Source organism: Oncorhynchus tshawytscha, linkage group LG15 (genome assembly GCF_018296145.1).
Source record: "Oncorhynchus tshawytscha isolate Ot180627B linkage group LG15, Otsh_v2.0, whole genome shotgun sequence".
In the NCBI taxonomy this organism is placed as follows: Eukaryota; Metazoa; Chordata; class Actinopteri; order Salmoniformes; family Salmonidae; genus Oncorhynchus; species Oncorhynchus tshawytscha.
The window spans coordinates 20433821-20456508 of NC_056443.1; the positions used below are offsets into that span (position 1 = coordinate 20433821).

Here is a 22688-nt window from a genome sequence, read left to right on the forward strand (position 1 = left end):
CGAACCGCTAGAGCTTGAGGAACAACTTCCTCGGAATGCAGGAGTAGCCAAATCAATGGGCGTGACATAACGGTAACTGCCACCGGAGGAGGGGATGCGAGAAGAGACCGGGCACCGGACACCTCTCGCGCACACACCATCCAGAATTTAAATATTCCGCCCGCACTCTCACTACTACAGTATTCAAGGCGCGACTCGAACTATAGCAGAAAACAGGTGGAAAGGAGATAGACAAGCAAAACCTTTTCACAACTCAGAGATTGTGTTTACTGATTCCGCTATTCTGCCGGGTAAAAGGAACATAGGTAGATAGACCTAATTGGAAGGATAACGACAGCAGGTGTAGTGAGAAAGGGTGGGCAGCAAGATAACCGTAGCCTTTGGACACACGCACCCAAAGGATTCTTCGTTTTTTCGCCAACAGAAACGTATTTATTTAGGAATCAAAATAATCCACAAAATCGTATTTTTTTTCAAGATGGCAAACTCGGGAATTCAACTTTTAGGATTCGCCCTGTCACTCGTCGGTGTTATTGCACTGATCGTGGGGACCATTCTGCCACAGTGGAAGATGTCTGCGTACATAGGAGACAACATCATAACGGCGGTTGCCATGTACCAAGGATTATGGATGTCTTGCGCTTTTCAGAGCACAGGGCAGCTCCAATGTAAAATATACGACTCGATCCTGCAGCTCGACAGTAAGTATAGATGCTTTAAGGTGGCAATCAGAAGTTGAAACAATAAGAAAGCGATCCCGGCCCCTGTTTTGGTAAAAAGCTGATCGATGTGGCTGGAGAGATACACCCACTCTCAAATTCATAGACAGAGCTATGGATACAAAGGACTGACAATCCATGATATCATCATTATAGTTTTAAGCATGTTTCAAGGTTATACAGTGTTTGTTTAGGTTTTCTTTGTTTACATTATTGGAGTAAAACGATGTTATATTTTGGGTTCTGATGGGGTAGGACAGTTGAAGTAAGCTCATGAGGCGGTTATAAGTTATAGTCTTCAAGAATCAATGGGTACATATCATGAATTTATAAATTCCAAAAAGGGAAGTAGCAACTGCAGATTGCCAGTTTAAACAAAATCTCAAATGTATGCCATGCTTATTTTTTCTTCCAATGTCTGTGACTATGTGCATCCTGTGCAGCACTTTGTTGTATATCCACTATTATCTAATTATCAAAGGAGGATTTCTGGGAAGTTGGTGACTTCACTTGTGTCAGGAAGTCTCATGTTGTACCAGTAAATAGTATTGATTGACAGGTGATACAGGTGAGCAGACACCTGAGACGGTCAGCTGAGGTTCCCCACACTCCCCTTTATGGTGTAGTGCATCCTCAATACAGCACATTGGTGCCGCTGATAAAGGTGTTGGCTCAGAGGTGTTAGTCAGTCATTGGCCCTCATGGTTATCCTTTAGTAGCACCCTTCATGTTAACATACAGTGGGATATTGTTAACTTCTGGCACCCTCTCACCAACCTCCCCACCCACCTCCACCCCTCTCTGCTGTATATTCTCACATGGCTGGGCCACTCCACCCCCTAAGCAGGCCCCTGCCCATTCATCACCCACTGTTCCCTGGCATAGAGAGGGGACTGGGGGCTGGCTGGGGCTCCAGATGCCAGAGACGACTTGGTCCTAACGACCTAACGGTAAACAACCAGAAGAATACAGAACACAGGAGTAGCCATGGCGACAGCAGCACAGTACCCTGTACAGGAATTTTACCTCCTCCCACTTCGGTTCGCCCCAAACCCTTAGGGCACCATGATGACGAGAACCAGGGTGTGATTTGATATAACTCCCCATCTACTCCTGTTGGTTTCTCTGGTCATTGTTGTTGGTGTGAGGGGTTTCATTGAACAGAGAGGCTTGTTCAGATTCAGAACACTTGGGGGGGGGGTAACTCGTTGTAACTGCACCTGCTGACAGAGGGCAGGTTTGGGGGTTATTGGAACGGTACAGGGGGTGGGGTACAGAGGTGATGGGGTGATATTCCATGGTAGCCCCAATTTGCATGCTGGTGAAAGGACCCTCATTGTGTGTTTAAAGTACAGCAGAAGATTAGTATTTCTTCCTTCCTCTCTCCTCATCACCCTCTTCCCCTCTCCGCCTCCCTCTCTCCTCCCTCTCCTCCCCACCTACAGTTGCCTTCTCTCCCACCCCCATCCTCAAATCCTATTTTATTGGTCACATACACATATTTAGCAGATGTTATTGTGGGTGTAGCAAAAATGCTTGTGTTCCTAGCCCCAAAAGTGCAGTAGCATCTAACAATTCACATCAATACACACCAATCTAAAAGTAAAAGAAAGGTACTCTCCCCCTCTCTCCTTCCCTCCCTCCCTTTCTCATGGATGGAGGGTTGTGTTTGTGAGCTCAGGGATGGCCTGGACTGGCACAGACTGGTTCAGGGTGGACCAAGGAGGTACTCTCCCTCTCTGTCTCCCACCCTCTGTCAGTTTTAGGAGGGAGGTGACAGATTAGGGTGTCCTGACAGTAGCTTTCACTGCCCCCTTCCTCTCAACAAAAGCAGATGGAAGAGAGAGAGCATGAAAGAGAGAGAGAGAGAGAGACAGAGAGGGGGAGGGAGAGGGAGGGTGTATCTCAGGGTTTCTCATCCAGGAAAAACACACATTAAAGTATCCTGTCAGCGCACATTAAACCCCAGTGATCCATTGAGCTGTGTTTATACAGTCACTTTTTAAAATCCAATACTTTGTGAACACCATACTGTATATGATCCACGGTTGGGGTTGGATTGTGTTGATAATGCATATTTTATATTTGTTCACAACTTTTGCTTACTTGCTGATAAAAAACTAAAGTTTATTAATTGACATTTGCAATATATCCCCCATGCCTATAAATGAAAGCTTTCTATACAATATCGTTCTATAACTGTACCATATCTCTCTCTCTCTCACACACACACACCCTCCCTTATTCTCTCACTATCTTGCTACTCCTTTCCCTCCTCTCCCTTATCCCTCTCTCGCTCCCCTCCCTGGTGTTTGTGTGTGTGTGTCTTAGGTGCTCTCCAGGCCACCCGTGCCCTGATGATCGTTGGCATCATCGTATCTATCGCTGGGCTGGGCGTGGCCACTATGGGCATGAAGTGTACCACCTGCGGAGGGAACAACAAAGTGCGCAAGTCTCGGACCGCCATGACTGGAGGCATCATCCTACTGATTGGAGGTGAGAGAGGGAGGGAGAGAAAGAGAGAGAGAGAGATCAGGAGAATCCCCACAAACATGTTATTTCTTAGGGTCCAGAGTTTTCCCCACATTATTAAATGACTTGGTCATGAAAATCTCAGGGCCCTACTTTTGTAAAAAAAAAAAAATTCTAAACTGGTCTGAAATCCATGCTCATTAGATCACTTGATCATTCTGGTCCATACCAGGAGCTATAGAAAGAGATCAAGAGAATCACCACAGTCAGTTGGTCGCCATTATAAATGAGGGGTTTGTTCCTCTGTCTGGCCACCAGCTGCTCTCCCACTCATCTAAACCTGGCGAAGGCCTTCGGGTCGAAACGTTGCACAATAAAAGTCCCACTCATCTACCTAGGTTCCCCTGGAGATCAAAGAGGGAGAGAATGGGCACGTTTTACTGACTGTGGCTATTACTCTGACACTATTCCCTATTTAGTGCACTCCTTTTCACTAGTCAAATGTCACTGGTGGTCAAATGTAGGGAACTATATAGGGAATAAGGTGTCATTTGGGATACAGATTGTTACTGTTATATAAGAGGTCATTAGAAACTCTCATAGAACAATGCCAGTAAAAAGCTAATCGGTCTCAGAGTAGAAAAAAATATGTACTAGACTACCTGCAATTGTACAGGTCTAAAGTGTCTCAGAGTAGGAGTGCTGATCTAGGATCAGTTTTGCCTTTTAGATTATAATGAACAAACTAGCATGCGATCTTAGATCATGTGAAAACTCTTATAGGACAATGGCAGTATGGTTGGGGGGAGGGGGGATTTAATAGCTAGCCGCCCATTGACTTCTTGAGAAGTGTTTGGCACCCCTCTCTCAAATACGTATTGATGCTACCTGAATGTACTGATCTGCCATTGTCCGATAGCGCTTCAATTCCTCCTGCACTGATCTGTCTCGTATCTCGCAAAGCGTAATGGGATAGCTCGAAAGTAGTCCGGCTACAATGGGCTATCATACCATTACCTAGGTAACATTGTCTGCTGAACCCCATTTATGCCTCAAAACCGTCTCAATTAATCTAAGCTAAAACAATAACTCTGTCAATAATAGGGCTGTTGCAGTCATGACATTTTGTCAGCCGTTGATTGTCAAGCCAATAGCTGCCGGTCTCATGGTAATTGCCTGTTAATTAACATAAACACGTTCAGCATCTCCTGGCTTCCACGCATAGCCTATAAACCACTGATGCAGAACTTTGGAATGTCTACATTAACATTAAGTATAATAAATCAATTTAATATAGCCTACATATAGTCACAATAAAACCATGATTTATTTTAGACAGGTCTAAAGAAACATGATATGAAGAAAATGCAGTCTATTTCAGAAGAACAGAATAGCATACTCTGACGTTATGTTAGGCCCTGATCTGGCTCTGCCATATGGCTGTGGGATACACTAGTTCATTTAGCAGACAAGATTGGCTTAGAATTCTGTGGCAAAATAGTATGAAGAACACAATTGAAAAAAGCTGAATAAAATAGAAAGGCTATTTTCTCCAAATGATTTCAGAGGGAGTGTGCACATGTGGCTATTCTATATTGAGCGGGTAACAAAGAAATAGGTTCTCCAAATAGTTATTTATTTATGCACCTTTAGTTGTGATTCAAACGTTGGGCTATATGTTTTGATTTTTCATACTGTACATTCCAAGGCTGCATGATGTGACTCTAATGATGATTTGAAAAAAAGTCTCATGAAAGGCATGAGCTCTGCTTTGTTTCTTGCACAGGCTGCACACACTTCATCAGTCTCTCATTCACAATTTGACAAGCACTTGATAATATTCTCACCAAGCCTTGAATTTCACGGCAGCATCCTTGTGTGGCCGTTTTGCCCTTGGGCTGAATATAATAATTATAATTCCCTTCTCCCGGCTGCTAATCGCTGTTCTCCTAAGCACCTCTCACTCACATGGCTCTCTCAGAGATCTCAATTCTTATTAGCCAATGCCCGTCGCGTGATCGGGTCCATTTCACAGGCATCTTAGCTTCGAAGTAGGCTACAAGTGAAGACAGACACATCAGGGACGCAACTGCGCATTTCCTTCTTATCTCATTCCGAGGAGCATATTCAAGATGTTAGAAGAACTGTCCACATTGACTTTTCATCAGCCAACAAGATGAGTAGGCCTAACAAACAGCAAAAGCACTAACCTATGTCCATCTACTATCCCCATAGTACATAAGTTTACCTATTCTATTGGTTCTGTGTGGCCAACATCCAGTGAAATTGCAGAGCGCAAAATTCAAACTACACTATTAGAAATATTTAACTTTCATAAAATCTAAAGTGTAATACATCAAAATAAAGCTTAACGTCTTGTTAATCCAGCCGCGGTGTCAAATTTCAAAAAAGGCTTTACGGCGAAAGCAAACCATGCGATTATCTGGGGACAGCGCCCAGCATACAAACACATGAAAAACATATTTCAACCAGGGCACGAAAGTCAGAAACAGCGATATAAAAAATGTCTTACCTTTTTTTGAAAACTCTGTTTATTAAGTTTTACACACACAAGACAACACAAAGCGATATAAATAATATATTAAACTCAGAGAGCACAACACATCTCTCACCCAATATTTATAAGATTGGGGAGCTGCCATCTTCCAGTTCTGTAGTATTAGCCGTCTAGCTAAAAGAGTTGTATAAGCAACAGTGTCCAACTGGATTCTTGACAGGGGGGTACTCCAAAAAGGGCTGTAAGGGGAGACGGATCTATAACAGTGTCATATATATCAGAGAAACATTTAAATATGAATTCCCAGAAACCTGACAGTTTATGACAGCCCCAAAACATATGCAATAGTGTGGCTGGTTCCATTTTACATCTGACACAGGTAGGATTAAAATCAGAGAATATTCTTCCAAGTTTGGCCCCGGACCAGTGGATACACCTTGAATTGAATGAGGCTGTGTCTCATGCTAAAAGAGGACGAATGCACCCTGTGCAGCACAGATTCCCATGTGTCTTCCCCAAGTTCCTCCCCCAAATAATTTTCCCATCGAGGCTTTAAAGGCACCAAAGAAGGTTTCTGTAGGTCATGAATGGTTGCATATACATCTGAAATTGCGCCACTAGGAAGCTTGTTCAGCTCAAAGATGCTCTCTATAGCTGTATTCGCAGGCCTATGGGGAAATTCAGGTGTGTTAGATCTGACAAAGTTCCTAGTCTAGGGATAGCGGAAAAAGTGGGATTGGCGGAGGTTGAACTTTTCCTGTAGCTGAGCAAAAGAGGCAAATGTATCATCAAATAATAATTGGGCTAGTGAGGAGAGGCCTAGTGAGTGCCAGATGGCAAAAGCCCCATCATTCAAAGATGGAGGAAATACAATGTTCTGATTGATTGGGCCTGATAGAGAAAAGCCTTGGAGGCTAAAGGCAAAACGGAACTGATTCCAAATTTTAAGAGACTGCGTTACAATTGGGTTGACACACCTTTTGCCTAGGGACACTGGGAGAGATGAGCACAACACAGAAGAAAGTGTAGCAGGTTTACACGATTCAGACTCCATCTGGACCCAGAGTGGTCAAGGGCCAGTAGGATCAGTCTGCAGCCAGTATAGAAGGGATCTGAAATTTGCAGCCCAATAGTATGTCTGAAAATTTGGTAGAGCTAATCCCCCCTATGCTTTAGGCTTCTGTAAAGGTTTTCTACCAATCCGTGGTACCTTGCCATCCCAAATAAAATACATTAATGTTTGATCCAGTGAATTTAAAAAAGATTTTGGAATAAAAATGGGTAAACATTGAAATAAATATACAAATTTGGGCAACACATTCATTTTAATGACATTAATCCTTCCGATAAGAGAAAAAGGTAGCGAATTCCAAAAAGTAAAAGATTATTTCAAACTGTCTGCTAGAGCAACAAAGTTTTCCTGAAACAAATTTGAATATTTCCTTGTCACTTTAACTCCCAAGTAGGTGAATTGATCCTGGACGATCCTAAACTGAAAACTTGTAAAAGAGCACTTTAAAGCAGCCTTATTTACAGGAAAAAGCTCACTCTTGCCTAGATTCAGCTTGTACCCTGAGATTGATCCAAACTTTTTAAGAACAGTTATGGCACGTGGGAATGAGGTATCAGGGTTAGAGATAAACAAAAGGAGGTTGTCAGCATATAGCGAGACTTTCTGCTCTAAGCCCGTCCTAATTATTCCTTGAATGGCATCATTAGAGCATAGTGCAATGGTGAGAGGCTCGATTGCTAAAGCAAACAGCAAGGGGGAGAGTGGACAACCCTGTCTGGATCCGTGGTGCAAGGAAAAATAGTCAGAGGACAAGTTTTTAGTCCATACCGAAGCCATGGGGGGAAAATAAAGAATCTTTAATGGATTTGGGGCCAAAGCCAAATCTATAAAGGGAAGCTGTTAGGTAATCCCACTCAACGCGGCCAAAAGCTTTTTCTGCATCATGTGAGACCACCACCTCCGGGTCCCCTGACGCTGGGGAGTACAGTATATTCATAAGGCGCCTAATATTGAAAAACAAATGCCTATTTCTCATAAAGCCAGTCTGGTCAGGGTGTATTACTTGGTGCAGCGAGCCTTCCATAAGAATGGCTAAAAGCTTGGCTTGGATTTTGTAATCACAGTTTAAAAGCGAGATTGGGCGACAGGATCCACATTCCAGGGGGTCTTTGTTTTTCTTTAATAGTAATGAAATTGAAGCCTGATAAAGACTAGGACTATCTTTGAGGTATTAAGGCACTCTGCAAATAATCGAGACAAGAAAGGGCAAAGCAGACCAGAAAACGTCCTGTAAAATTTGGTTGGAAAACCGTCCGGACTCGGTGATTTACCACTTTTCATTGTGGATACTACTGTTGCAATCTCCTCAGGTGTAAATTATTTTTCTAGACAGTCATGGGAGTTTGTATCAATTGAAGGCATATTCAAGCCATTAAAGAAGGAATCAATCAGCAAAGGGTCTTGAGGGGATTCAGAGGTGTATAGCGCAGAGTAAAATTGTTTGAATTGATCATTGATCGCTTTATGTATAACCGTATGGGATTAAAATGCCTTACCTTTGATGATATTCTTCTGTTGGCACTCCAAACGGTTCCAGTTACATCACAAATGGTCCTTTTGTTCGATAATGTCCTTCTTTATATCCATAAAAACTCAGTTTAGCTGGCGCGCTTCAGTCAATAATCCACCCAGTTTCCTTCCATCAAAATGCATACAAAATTAATCCCAAACATTACTAATAAACTTTTCCAAACAAGTCAAACAACGTTTATAATCAAACCTTAGGTATCCTTATACATAAATAAATGATACAATTTAAGACGTTGAATAGTTATTGTCTTTACCGGAGAAAAATACCAAAGAACGCGCTCTCTTCCACACGCTTGGAAACACTACAGCAAAAATGGGAGCCACCTAGAAAAACTACAATTTCTGGCTCATTTTTCCAAAAACCAGCCTGAAACTCTTTCTAAAGACTGTTGACATCTAGTGGAAGCCCTAGGAACTGCAATCTGGGAGGACTTGGCCTTGTAATTAAAGTGATAGCCATTGAAAATAGAGGTAGGCTGACATTTTTTTGGGGGGGGGGTGGTTTGTCCTGGTTTCGCCTGCCATATCGGTTCTGTTATACTCACAGACATAATTTTAACAGTTTTAGAAACTTTAGAGTGTTTTCTATCCAAATCCACCAATGCATATCCTAGCTTCTGGGCCTGAGTAACAGGCAGTTTACTTTGGGTACGCTTTTCATCCGGAAGTCAAAATACTGTTTGTGCTTTAACAAGCAGTATTTCTGAAGATTGACAATGTGCAAATCAAATCAAATCAAATCAAATTTTATTTGTCACATACACATGGTTAGCAGATGTTAATGCGAGTGTAGCAAAATGCTTGTGCTTCTAGTTCCGACAATGCAGTAATAACCAACAAGAATTCTAGCTAACAATTCCAAAACTACTACCTTATAGACACAAGTGTAAGGGGATAAGAATATGTACATAGAGATATATGAGTGAGTGATGGTACAGAGCGGCATAGGCAAGATACAGTAGATGGTATTGAGTGCAGTATATACATATGAGATGAGTATGTAAACAAAGTGGCATAGTTAAAGTGGCTAGTGATACATGTATTACATAAAGATGCAGTAGATGATATAGAGTACAGTATATACATATACATATGAGATGAATAATGTAGGGTATGTACACATTATATTAGGTAGCATTGTTTAAAGTGGCTAGTGATATATTTTACATCATTTCCCATCAATTCCCATTATTAAAGTGGCTGGAGTTGAGTCAGTGTGTTGGCAGCAGCCACTCAATGTTAGTGGTGGCTGTTTAACAGTCTGATGGCCCTGAGATAGAAGCTGTTTTTCAGTCTCTCGGTCCCAGCTTTGATGCACCTGTACTGACCTCGCCTTCTGGATGATAGCGGGGTGAACAGGCAGTGGCTCGGGTGGTTGTTGTCCTTGATGATCTTTATGGCCTTCCTGTGACATCGGGTGGTGTAGGTGTCCTGGAGGGCAGGTAGTTTGCCCCCTGTGATGCGTTGTGCAGACCTCACTACCCTCTGGAGAGCCTTACAGTTGTGGGCGGAGCAGTTGCCGTACCAGGCGGTGATACAGCCCGACAGGATGCTCTCGATTGTGCATCTGTAGATGTTTGTGAGTGCTTTTGGTGACAAGCCGAATTTCTTCAGCCTCCTGAGGTTGAAGAGGCGCTGCTACGCCTTCTTCATGAGGGCGGCAGGGTAGCCTAGTGGTTAGAGCGTTGGACTAGTAACTGGAAGGTTGCAAGTTCAAACCCCCGAGCTGACAAGGTACAAATCTGTCGTTCTGCCCCTGAACAGGCAGTTAACCCACTGTTCCTAGGCCGTCATTGAAAATAAGAATTTGTTCTTAACTGACTTGCCTAGTTAAATAAAGGTTAAAAAAATAAAAATAAATGCTGTCTGTGTGGGTGGACCTATTCAGTTTGTCTGTGATGTGTACGCCGAGGAACTTAAAACTTACTACCCTCTCCACTACTGTCCCATCAATGTGGATAGGGGGGTGTTCCCTCTGCTGTTTCCTGAAGTCCACAATCATCTCCTTAGTTTTGTTGAGTGTGAGGTTATTTTCCTGACACCACACTCCGAGGGCCCTCACCTCCTCCCTGTAGGCCGTCTCGTCGTTGTTGGTAATCAAGCCGACTGTTGTGTCGTCCGCAAACTTGATGATTGAGTTGGAGGCGTGCGTGGCCACTCAGTCGTGGGTGAACAGGGAGTACAGGAGAGGGCTCAGAACGCACCCTTGTGGGGCCCCAGTGTTGAGGATCAGCAGGGTGGAAATGTTCTTGCCTACCCTCACCACCTGGGGGCGGCCCGTCAGTAAGTCCAGTACCCAGTTGCACAGGGCGGGGTCGAGACCCAGGGTCTCGAGCTTGATGACGAGCTTGGAGGGCACTATGGTGTTAAATGCAGAGCTGTAGTCGATGAACAGCATTCTCACATAGATATTCCTCTTGTCCAGATAGGTTAGGGCAGTGTGCAGTGTGGTTGAGATTGCATCGTCTGTGGACCTATTTGGGCGGTAAGCAAATTGGAGTGGGTCTAGGGTGTCAGGTAGGGTGGAGGTGATATGGTCCTTGACTAGTCTCTCAAAGCACTTCATGATGACGGAAGTGAGTGCTATGGGGCGGTAGTCGTTTAGCTCAGTTACCTTAGCTTTCTTGGGAACAGGAACAATGGTGGCCCTCTTGAAGCATGTGGGAACAACAGACTGGGATAGGGATTGATTGAATATGTTCGTAAACACACCAGCCAGCTGGTCTGCGCATGCTCTGAGGGCGCGGCTGGGGATGCCGTCTGGGCCTGCAGCCTTGCGAGGGTTGACACGTTTAAATGTTTTCCTCACGTCGGCTGCAGTGAAGGAGAGTCCGCATGTTTTAGTTGCGGGCCGTGTCAGTGGCACTGTATTGTCCTCAAAGCGGGCAAAAAAGTGATTTAGTCTGCCTGGGAGCAAGACATCCTGGTCCGTGACTGGGCTGGTTTTCTTTTTGTAATCCGTGATTGACTGTAGACCCTGCCACATACCTCTTGTGTCTGAGCCGTTGAATTGAGATTCTACTTTGTCTCTATACTGACGCTTAGCTTGTTTGATTGCCTTGCGGAGGGAATAGTTACACTGTTTGTATTCGGTCATGTTTCCGGTCACCTTGCCCTGATTAAAAGCAGTGGTTCGGGCTTTCAGTTTCACACGAATGCTGCCATCAATCCACGGTTTCTGGTTTGGGAATGTTTTAATCGTTGCTATGGGAACGACATCTTCAGCGCACGTTCTAATGAACTCGCTCACCGAATCAGCGTATTCGTCAATGTTGTTGTCTGACGCAATACGAAACATATCCCAGTCCACGTGATGGAAGCAGTCTTGGAGTGTGGAATCAGATTGGTTGGACCAGCGTTGAACAGACCTCAGCGCGGGAGCTTCTTGTTTTAGTTTCTGTCTGTAGGCAGGGATCAACAAAATGGAGTCGTGGTCAGCTTTTCCGAAAGGAGGGCGGGGCAGGGCCTTATATGCGTCGCGGAAGTTAGAATAGCAGTGATCCAAGGTTTTTCCAGCCCTGGTTGCGCAATCGATATGCTGATAAAATTTAGGGAGTCTTGTTTTCAGATTAGCCTTGTTAAAATCCCCAGCTACAATGAATGCAGCCTCCGGATAAATGGATTCCAGTTTGCAAAGAGTCAAATAAAGTTCGTTCAGAGCCATCGATGTGTCAGCTTCGGGGGGAATATATACGGCTGTGATTATAATCGAAGAGAATTCCCTTGGAAGATAATGCGGTCGATATTTGATTGTGAGGAATTCTAAATCAGGTGAATAGAAGGACTTGAGTACCTGTATGTTGTTATGATCACACCACTTCACGTTAACCATGAAGCATACGCCCCCGCCCCTCTTCTTACCAGAAAGATGTTTGTTTCTGTCGGCGCGATGCGTGGAGAAACCCGCTGGCTGCACCGATTCCGATAGCGTCTCTCTAGTGAGCCATGTTTCCGTGAAGCAAAGAACGTTACAGTCTCTGATGTCCCTCTGGAATGCTACCCTTGCTCGGATTTCATCAACCTTGTTGTCAATAGACTGGACATTGGCGAGAAGAATGCTAGGGAGTGGTGAACAATGTGCCCGTCTCCGGAGTCTGACCAGAAGAACGCTCCGTTTCCCCCTTTTACGAAGTCGTTTTTTTGGGTCGCCGGCTGGGATCCATTCCGTTGTCCTGGGTGAAAGGCAGTACACAGGATCCGCTTCGCGAAAGTCATATTCTTGGTCGTACTGATGGTGAGTTGACGCTGCTCTTATGTTCAGTAGTTCTTCTCGACTGTATGTAATGAAACCTAAGATGACCTGGGGTACTAATGTAAGAAATAACACGTACAAAAACAAAAAACTGCATAGATTCCTAGGAACGCGAAGCGAGGCGGCCATCTCTGTCGGCGCCGAATGTCAAGTGTAGTGCTTGACTTGGACTGAAATAGGTTCCGTGCACGAAAGCTAGCTTGATTTAGGGATAGGTGGGACGCAAATGTCTCAACTGGCCAATTACCAGGGAAAATGCAGAGCGCCAGATTCAAATAAAATACTATAAAATTCAAACTTTCATTAAATCACACGTAAGATACTCAATTAAAGCTACACTCGTTGTGAATCTAGCCAACATGTCAGATTTTAAAAATGCTTTTCAGCGAAAGCATAAGAAGCTATTATCTGATAGCCTGCACCATCTGCACCAGCAGTAAACAAAGGAGTTAGCATATTTCAACCCTGCAGGCGCTACACAAAACGCTGAAATAAAATATAAATCATGCATTACCTTTGACAAGCTTCTTTTGTTGGCACTCCAATATGTCCCATAAACATCACAATTGGTCCTTTTGTTCGATTAATTCCGTCCATATATATCCAAAATGTCCATTTATAAAGCGTGTTTGATCCAGAAAAAAACAACTTACAAAAAACGCAACGTCACTACAAAATATTTGTAGTGAACTTTGAACTTTGCCAAAATATTTCAAACTACTTTTGTAATACAACTTTAGGTATTTTTAAACGTTAATAATCGATGAAATTGTAGACGGGGCAATCTGTGTTCAATACAGGAATGAAAACAAACCAGCGCCACTTTTCACGTCTTGCACAACTCACAAATGTGTACCCAGTTCCTAGATGGCCTACTTCTTCATTGCACAAAGGAATAACCTCAACCAAATTCCAAAGACTGGTGACATCCAGTGGAAGCGGTAGGAACTGAAAACACGTTCCTAAGATATATCCCTTGGCAATAACAAGTCAGGGAACAGAGAGAAGAAAAACAAATTCTGAACAGTCAGTCCTTAGGGTTTTGCCTGCTACATAAATTCTGTTATACTCACAGACATGATTCAAACAGTTTTAGAAACTTCAGCGTGTTTTCTATCCAAATATATGAATGATATGCATATCTTATATTATATTCTTGGCATGAGTAGCAGGAAGTTGAAATTGGGCACGCTATTTATCCAAAAGTGAAAATTCTGCCCCCTAGCCAATAGAGGTTAAATTTGTCCAACATTAGCTTGCTAGCTGAGCCAGTCACTTCCTATAAAACTAATTATGGGATGCTGCTAACCAACCAGCTACCTTGTGCTGCACACTCAATGCTGAATGCTTCCACCAAAAGCTAGCTGTTTTCATGAGGCAGATGCGCTACCTGTTCTGTCTGTTCCCAGAATCAGATAACATTCCCTCTTACTTTTGAGGCAGCATGTCTACAACTTGAGGGTAATTAAACAAGCCAAGCAATACGATTATGTCAGTAAGGTAGAGTCAGCTAGGTAACTATGTCAGTAAGCTAGCTACAAGTTAGCTAACGTTAAGCAGCTGATCAAGGCACTTGCGGCTAACGTGCTTGCACATCATTTTACTAGGAGGTAGCCACCATTTTGTTTTTTCTCCCATTGCAATTGATAATTTAGCTAGCTATTCTGCCTATTTCATAGAGGATCAATGAAAGCGCAGTGACATCATAAATTAGGAAATATGTTTTCATATTTGAATGGCGGATGCTCTGGGAATATTAAAATGTTAATATGAGTTACACATCCTACAAGACTGATCAGTTGAGGGATGAGCGTCACTTAGGAGTGACACCGTCTGACGTAAAACAATGCTGATCCGTCTGATCCCTCTTTTTTTGTATGTGAATGTTTTTTCTTTCTCATTCAGCTCTGTGTGCAGTAGTGGCCTGTTCGTGGTTCGCTCACAATGTCATCCGGGCCTTCTATAACCCTTATACTCCTGTCAACACCAAGTAAGTCAAATGTACAGTGCCTTGCGAAAGTATTCGGCCCCCTTGAACTTTGCGAACTTTTGCCACATTTCAGGCTTCAAACATAAAGATATAAAACTGTATTTTTTTGTGAAGAATCAACAACAAGTGGGACACAATCATGAAGTGGAACGACATTTATTGGATATTTCAAACTTTTTTAACAAATCAAAAACTGAAAAATTGGGCGTGCAAAATTTACTTTCAGTGCAGCAAACTCTCTCCAGAAGTTCAGTGAGGATCTCTGAATGATCCAATGTTGACCTAAATGACGAATGATGATAAATACAATCCACCTGTGTGTAATCAAGTCTCCGTATAAATGCACCTGCACTGTGATAGTCTCAGAGGACCATTAAAAGCGCAGAGAGCATCATGAAGAACAAGGAACACACCAGGCAGGTCCGAGATACTGTTGTGAAGAAGTTTAAAGCCGGATTTGGATACAAAAAGATTTACCAAGCTTTAAACATCCCAAGGAGCACTGTGCAAGCAATAATATTGAAATGGAAGGAGTATCAGACCACTGCAAATATACCAAGACCTGGCCGTCCCTCTAAACTTTCAGCTCATACAAGGAGAAGACTGATCAGAGATGCAGCCAAGAGGTCCATGATCACTCTGGATGAACTGCAGAGATCTACAGCTGAGGTGGGAGACTCTGTCCATAGGACAACAATCAGTCGTATATTGCACAAATCTGGCCTTTATCGAAGAGTGGCAAGAAGAAAGCCATTTCTTGAAGATATCCATAAAAAGTGTTGTTTAAAGTTTGCCACAAGCCACCTGGGAAACACACCAAACATGTGGAAGAAGGTGCTCTGGTCAGATGAAACCAAAATTGAACTTTTTGGCAACAATGCAAAACGTTATGTTTGGCGTAAAAGCAACAGCTCATCACCCTGAACACTCCATCCCCACTGTCAAACATGGTGGTGGCAGCATCATGGTTTGGGCCTGCTTTTCTTCAGCAGGGACAGGGAAGATGGTTAAAATTGATGGGAAGATGGATGGAGCCAAATACAGGACCATTCTGGAAGAAAACCTGATGGAGTCTGCAAAAGACCTGAGACTGGGACAGAGATTTGTCTTCCAACAAGACAATGATCCAAAACATAAAGCAAAATCTACAATGGAATGGTTCAAAAATAAACATATCCAGGTGTTAGAATGGCCAAGTCAAAGTCCAGACCTGAATCCAATCGAGAATCTGTGGAAAGAACTGAAAACTGCTGTTCACAAATGCTCTCCATCCAACCTCACTGAGCTCGAGCTGTTTTGCAAGGAGGAATGGGGAAAAATTTCAGCCTCTCGATGTGCAAAACTGATAGAGACATACCCCAAGCGACTTACAGCTGTAATCGCAGCAAAAGGTGGCGCTACAAAGTATTAACTTAAGGGGGCTGAATAATTTTGCACGCCCAATTTTTCAGTTTTTGATTTGTTAAAAAAGTTTGAAATATCCAATAAATGTCGTTCCACTTCATGATTGTGTCCCACTTGTTGTTGATTCTTCACAAAAAAATACAGTTTTATATCTTTATGTTTGAAGCCTGAAATGTGGCAAAAGGTCGCAAAGTTCAAGGGGGCCGAATACTTTCGCAAGGCACTGTATTTATAAAGCCCTTCTTACATCAGCTGATGTCACAAAGTGCTGTACAGAAACCCAGCCTAAAACCCCAAACAGCAAGCAATGCAGGTGTAGAAGCACGGTGGCTAGGAAAAACTCCCTAGAAAGGCCGGAACCTAGAAAGAAACCTAGAGAGGAACCAGGCTATGAGGGGTGGCCAGTCCTCTTCTGGCTGTGCCGAGTGGAGATTATAACAGAACAAGGCCAAGATGTTCAAATGTTCATAGATGACCAGCAGGGTCAAATAATAATAATCACAGTGGTTGTAGAGGGTGCAACAGGTCAGCACCTCAGGAGTAAATGTCAGTTGGCTTTTCATAGCTGATCATTCAGAGTATCTCTACCGCTCTTGCTGTCTCTAGAGAGTTGAAAACAGCAGGTCTGGGACATGGTAGCACGTCCGGTGAACAGCTCAGTGTTCCATAGCCGCAGGCAGAACAGTTGAATCTGGAAACAGCAGCACGACCAGGTGGACTGGGGACAGCAAGGAGTCATCAGGCCAGGTAGTCCTGAGGCATGGTCCTATGGCTCAGGTCCTCAGAAAGAAAGAAAGAAAGAAAGAAAGAAAGAAAGAAAGAAAGAAAGAAAGAAAGAAAGAAAGAGAATTAGAGAGAGCATACTTAAATTCAAACAGGACACCGGATAAGACAGGAGAAATACTCCAGATATAACAGACTGACCCTAGCCCCCCGACACATAAACTATTGCAGCATAAATACTGGAGGCTGAGACAGCCCTGGCTGCCTACATAATTTCTGAATATCTTTTTAGGGCTACATTAACCTGTTTGCGGCCTTACAAAAAAAGATTGCAGTTTTAAACTGCAGTAAAGTGTAGTAACTGCAGTCGACTGGTATTTCGGGCGCTGTAATTGCAGCATACTGCAGTTAAACTGCACTTTAACTGCAGTTATACTGCACTATGACTGCTATCTTTTTTCGTAAGGGCGATAATGGACAAAACTATGTTTTATTATTGTAAGGCGATAGGGGCAATTTAAGGTGTAAAGTGTTACCGAAGAATGTAAGAACACTGCTTTAAAACCATGTCTCACTCTTCTCTCCCTCATCCCACTCACAGGTTTGAGTTTGGAGCAGCCATCTTCATTGCTTGGGGAGGTTCTTTCCTGGATGTGCTGGGGGGAGCCATGCTGGCATCTTCCTGCCCCAGGAGTAAAAAGCCGGTGCCCAAATACCCCGCCATGAGTGGCGTGAGCGCCCGCTCCCCCCCCAGCAGCACCAAGGAGTATGTGTGAGTGCCCTCTACTGCCCGTAACCGGAATAACAGAAGCTTGAATATGAAAGAGTTTGTACATGGAGTCGAACCTGACTAGTCTGTTGTACTTATGGGGTGACATTTTTGTGGCGCAAAAGAGCACAGATATGTACAAGAAATACCGTAAACTTCATTATATTCTGGCACCGTGATTTCATCTGAAACTTTTCTTCAACAATGTGTATTAAGGATGCGGTTATTTAACTAGAGTTTAGTAAACTGAGCAATGCATAAAGAGTAACGCATGAGTTTCAAATTAAACCAGCTGCCAGATTATAATGAGATTTACTGTAAAAGAAATTTGCACAGATCTGTGCTCTTTTGGACAGCGTAAATGTTGCCCATGAAGTTTGCATTTGGGGGGCATATCGGGATAGTATGACAGGATGACAAAAAAAGAAAGAATTACTGGATGTGAATATAGTTTTACAGAGGAGACCGCCCGACCCCCACCCCAACAAGACTCTATCATGCAGTAGTTTGTTTTTGAGTGACGTCTCTCACCCCCTCCCAACATTCCACAATTGTTTATGAGTTTATGAGTGGACCTCACAAATACACTGTAATTGGTTATTGGAAGCGCCTTATATTAACAGACCATGTCTTAGGGTGTATGTTCTCGTATTACACACACACACACACACACACACACACACACACACACACACACACACACACACACACACACACACACACACACACACACACACACACACACACACACACACACACACACACACACACGTATTACAGCCAAGATGCAGCATCATGGCAAACACTGTCACCCCCCTGTAAGAAACACTGTGCATTTAATTTAGCATTTCCATTGTAATTGAAGGTAATAAATTAAACTCTGTGTGGTGCTAAGGGCATACTTTTGGCATACTCAGGGGATAGCTATGTATGTATAATAGCAAAAGGGACTAGCGCGCCACCAGTTCTTTTACAATGGAGTTTTCTGTCGACATGACTGTCACCAAGGGCGTTCAACGTTCAAGCCAAGTGTTGACGTCACACTAGTTGTGAGTGACTGCATACACTATGGTGAATCCCCAAGCAATTCCCCACTGCACTCCAAAAGGGAGAGGGCTTTTCATACAGGTCTGCAATATACTCTATCCCATTATAAAATATCTTTCACCACAGTCATTCTTAACAGGTGCCTTGACTATTGCTAAGGAGTGTTTGTTTGTTTTTATTACTGAAATACACAATATATATTATTATCATCAAACAGGTTTTTATTTATGTGTTTGACCATTTGTTAATTACTCTGTATGAAGTCTTGCTCTGTTCTGATGTCCACACTAGTATTCTACTTAGGGCGGAGCAATATGTTTGGAATGCATTCTATATAGTATGCTAGTGTTGAGCTCTGATTGTAGCCTCTGTTTGTGTTTTAAATGTAGCAGAATATGGTAGTACCATTCCCAAGTGCTAGTGTAGCCTTGTGTCTCCAGTACAGTCTTGTGTTTTTGCTTTTAGCTTTAGATAGCATAAATAATATTTTATGTTTGATATTTGTGATCACTGAGAAAGCTCAACCATCCTGCCTTTGACTGAGAAGATGCTCAGTGGAATTTTAACCGTGGGTGCTTTTGTATTAGGTGATGTTGTAAGCATAGAAATACAATTATTAGATAGTAATAGTAACCAGATTACTAAATAGTAATTATATTTCTATGGTTGTAAGATGTCCAATGTTTCTAGAAATGTGTATTTTAATAAATGGCCATGTAGCTTACTACATAATACATGTTCTTCTACAATTTGTATATCTAGCCCATTTGTCTTTTATTGAAAGTTCATCCAATGGTTCTTGTTTTCTCATAACAACAGTTCAAATGCAATGTTATAACTGTCATATCCCAATATGGAACATCTCTGATAATAAAATACACAACAGGAATATTATACAACGGGTGATGTGTGTTCTTTGTCATATTTGGTTCGACATGGGGGCTCGTATTTGGCTGTTTAGAAGTACGACACGGGCGAGTGTAATTCTGGAGGTTGCATTTCAATCATAATGATATAATAAACGTTCCATTAAAAAAAGAAAAGCTCTTCCCTCCTTTATTACCAATAATGAATTATTATGCAAAAATCATCACATTTTCATGCAAACATTCCCAATGCACATAACAATTCCATCCATTTAAGCCATGTGATCATGACAGCGTCACTATTAGCTATGCTGTGAAATGCAATGTTTCACTGAAAGTAGTGACCAGTGTACAAGAAAGTTACAGGCATTAGTTAGGTCAATATTGTCCTTATAGTCCACATTAAATATTATATGTGTCCCAAACGGCACCCTATTCCCTATATAATGCACTACTTTTGACTATGGCCCATAGGACCTATGTAGGGAATAGGGTGCCGTTTGGGACTCAACCTTTATGATAAAAACATTTAAACGAAGAAGAAAGTAGCCCTTCTGGACAGGAAGTATACCCCGACTTGTTGATGCTTAAATAGAATCCGTGCATAGAAATATGTAAAGTTTCATCGTCACATATTTAACAGTCATTCCCACAAAGTGCACCATTACGCAATAACATAAGAAAACCAACATAAACCATATATTATATCAACTCTTAAAAAAAATGTGCTGGAAAATAATAGCCATCCATAATTGATTTAAAACAAGGTAATAAACCAAAACAATATTTTTTTGTAAATATAAATGATCAGTAGTAACCTTTTCCAACTGTCCCTGCATTCCAAAACAGTGATCATTCAGCAGTAACCTGATACTCCACAAGGTGAGAGAACCACAGATTTAGATTAAATCACAACTGTCAGTAACTCAATGTTCCACCTGTACGTTACATGTTAACAGGCTTCCGTCCTGCCTTCTTCTACAAAACATCCACCTTGTAAAATCAGTAACCAAGAAGAAAACTGTATTCATAGCCTCTGTGTGCTGATCTAAGATCAGATTTGCCTTTTAGATGATATTAAATAAGATTCTATAGACAAGTGGGGACCTGATCCTAGATCAGCACTCCTACTCCATTTCATTTTACCTTATCATTTAAAGAGTGCAACTTTTTTCAAATGTAGCCCTTTAGAAGCTTTAAAGACAAGCCACACTGTACTTTCCCAAGTGCAGATAGTCCACTACAGAGGTAATAAGAGCAGAACAAGTTTCATTACAATTCATTCACAGTATAACAACAGACAAGTTAACCGCAATATACAAGCTTTTGATGCAAAGGTCTATAGAATCCTAAAATTTATGTCTAGAACTAATGTCTAGAATTCCGGCAATAGAACTCTCCCTCAATGTGCCACGATGAGCTTTTCAGCTATGATATCCTAGGCCAAGCTTCAGGGGAGGTCACTTGTAAAGTTGATTGATCAAGGTCAAATTGATTCAGTTGAGTTTGGCTTCGAAGATCTTCATTGGCACATGTGGTGTGGTTCAGGAGATGGGTGAGAGGTTGAGGGACACGGAACATTATTATTGGCCATTATTATTCATGATGTCATCCACGTCCTCATCCCCTAGGTCCACTGGAAAAGGGAAAGGTAACAATTAGTTGAATATCTACTCATACAAGTGACAATAAGGTTGAGAATAATCATATTTTATTCCTATTTTTGATAAGATTATATAGTGGTGGGGAGGCTGGAAAGATGACAGAGACATTTAAAACCAGAATCTATCTTGGTCTATACTCATAACACCTGACATAACCACAAAATCACAATACAGTAGGCATATATCTCTCAAAATATGTGGGTGTACAGGGAGAGGAATATTTCCACTTTACTCACCTTTCTTGGAACGACCAATTTGTCCGAGCTTGGGCGCCCGCTGCCCTAGTCTCTGGGGGTTGGGCCTCTCATGTCCATTCTGTGCTACCTGCCTATGTCCCGGGTTGAACTGGCCGGCCGGACCAGGCTGTCGCGGGCCGTTCGATGGAATCAGATCTGGCATTCCTGACGATCCGTACATCTCTCCCATACAGAAGGTCGCGCGCAGTATTTCTCCGTTGAGTCCACTTGGTGGCCCCCTATTCTCTCTTCTCACGTCGAGGTTGGGTTTACTTCCGCAATGGCTTTCAACAGTGTTCTGGGATTTTTGATATGCAAAATCAGCAGAAATTGTGCTCGGACACACCTACGGATGGGGAAATAGTTGCCATGAAATTAGTTGCGTTCCTGAGTATTAACCAAATAAAGTGCGCATAACGGGAGAAGCTCGTTTGCCGATGAAACAACAGTATTGACGAATTAAGTCTCTTAGCTACATAATTATTCACAGCATTGAGCCTATGAATTATATAGTGGCCTACCTGTACACATAAACATAGTGTTGCAATAGCCTATACAATATGGATTCATTTCTGGACTTAAGTGTAAAGTGTGGTGTGTGTCATGTCAATGTCCATATTTGCCAAGCCGGCCTGGGCTATAAGAAAGCGTACCATGTACCCTTTTCCTTATAACTAATAAATAACATACGTTTTGTGTATAATTGTCTAGCTGTAAACAACACTCTTACCTTAAAGTTCCGTCGTTTGTATGAACAAGATGAATCCCGGTAAACGGTCTATTCGAGGTTATTCTACCCCCGGCAGTTGTTGTTTATCTGCTCCTTTCGTGTCGTGCTTGTTTTAGGAAGTCTCCGCTTAAAGGAACAGCACCTCGTAACTCTCGTAACTCTCACTGGGGGATTTCCTAGTTGTTCTGACTCACACACATTGCTCTTTTCTACGTCACTGCGAGGGACTGTATTGAAACGTGGGTGTAATAGAACCTACCCGCGCCATCCACGCAATATATGCATAACCGATAACGCACCAACCACACAAAATAGGTGACTCATCTGCAGTAGCTGGTTTCGTCCAGATGCATTGAGGTCAAATGGCAGATAAAAAAGTTTGGACACGCCTACACATTCAAGGTTTTTCTTTATTTTTACTATTTTCTAGAATAATAGTGAATACATCAAAGCTATGCCATAACACATGGAAGTATGTAAGTAGCCAAAAAAAAAGTGTTAAACAAATCAAAATATATTTTAGATTTTAGATTCTTCAAAGTAGCCACCTTTGCACACTTTTGGCATGCACTCAAGCAGGTTCATGAGGAATGCTTTTCCAACAGTCTTGAAGGAGACATATGCTGAGCACTTGTTGGCTACTTTTCCTTCACTCTGCAGTCCAACTCATCCCAAACCATCTCAATTGGGTTGAGG

The 22688-nt window shown here is 42.5% G+C and overlaps 1 protein-coding gene and 1 long non-coding RNA gene across 2 annotated transcripts; one reads left to right on the plus strand and one right to left on the minus strand.

The window, feature by feature from the left end:
• Positions 1-20441, plus strand: LOC112214661 (claudin-7-A). Its single transcript, XM_024373574.2, has 4 exons — positions 1-701; positions 3051-3215; positions 14469-14553; positions 17282-20441. Exons 1-4 carry the CDS (start codon positions 479-481, stop codon positions 17454-17456), a joined length of 648 nt encoding a protein of 215 aa, XP_024229342.1. The 5' UTR covers positions 1-478; the 3' UTR covers positions 17457-20441.
• Positions 19537-22221, minus strand: LOC112214663. The gene is made up of 3 exons (XR_002948135.2): positions 21993-22221; positions 21263-21608; positions 19537-20998 (listed from the first exon to the last, which is right to left on the minus strand). It is a non-coding gene; the product is annotated as an uncharacterized LOC112214663 (long non-coding RNA).
• Between the last annotated feature and the right edge of the window lie 467 nt (positions 22222-22688).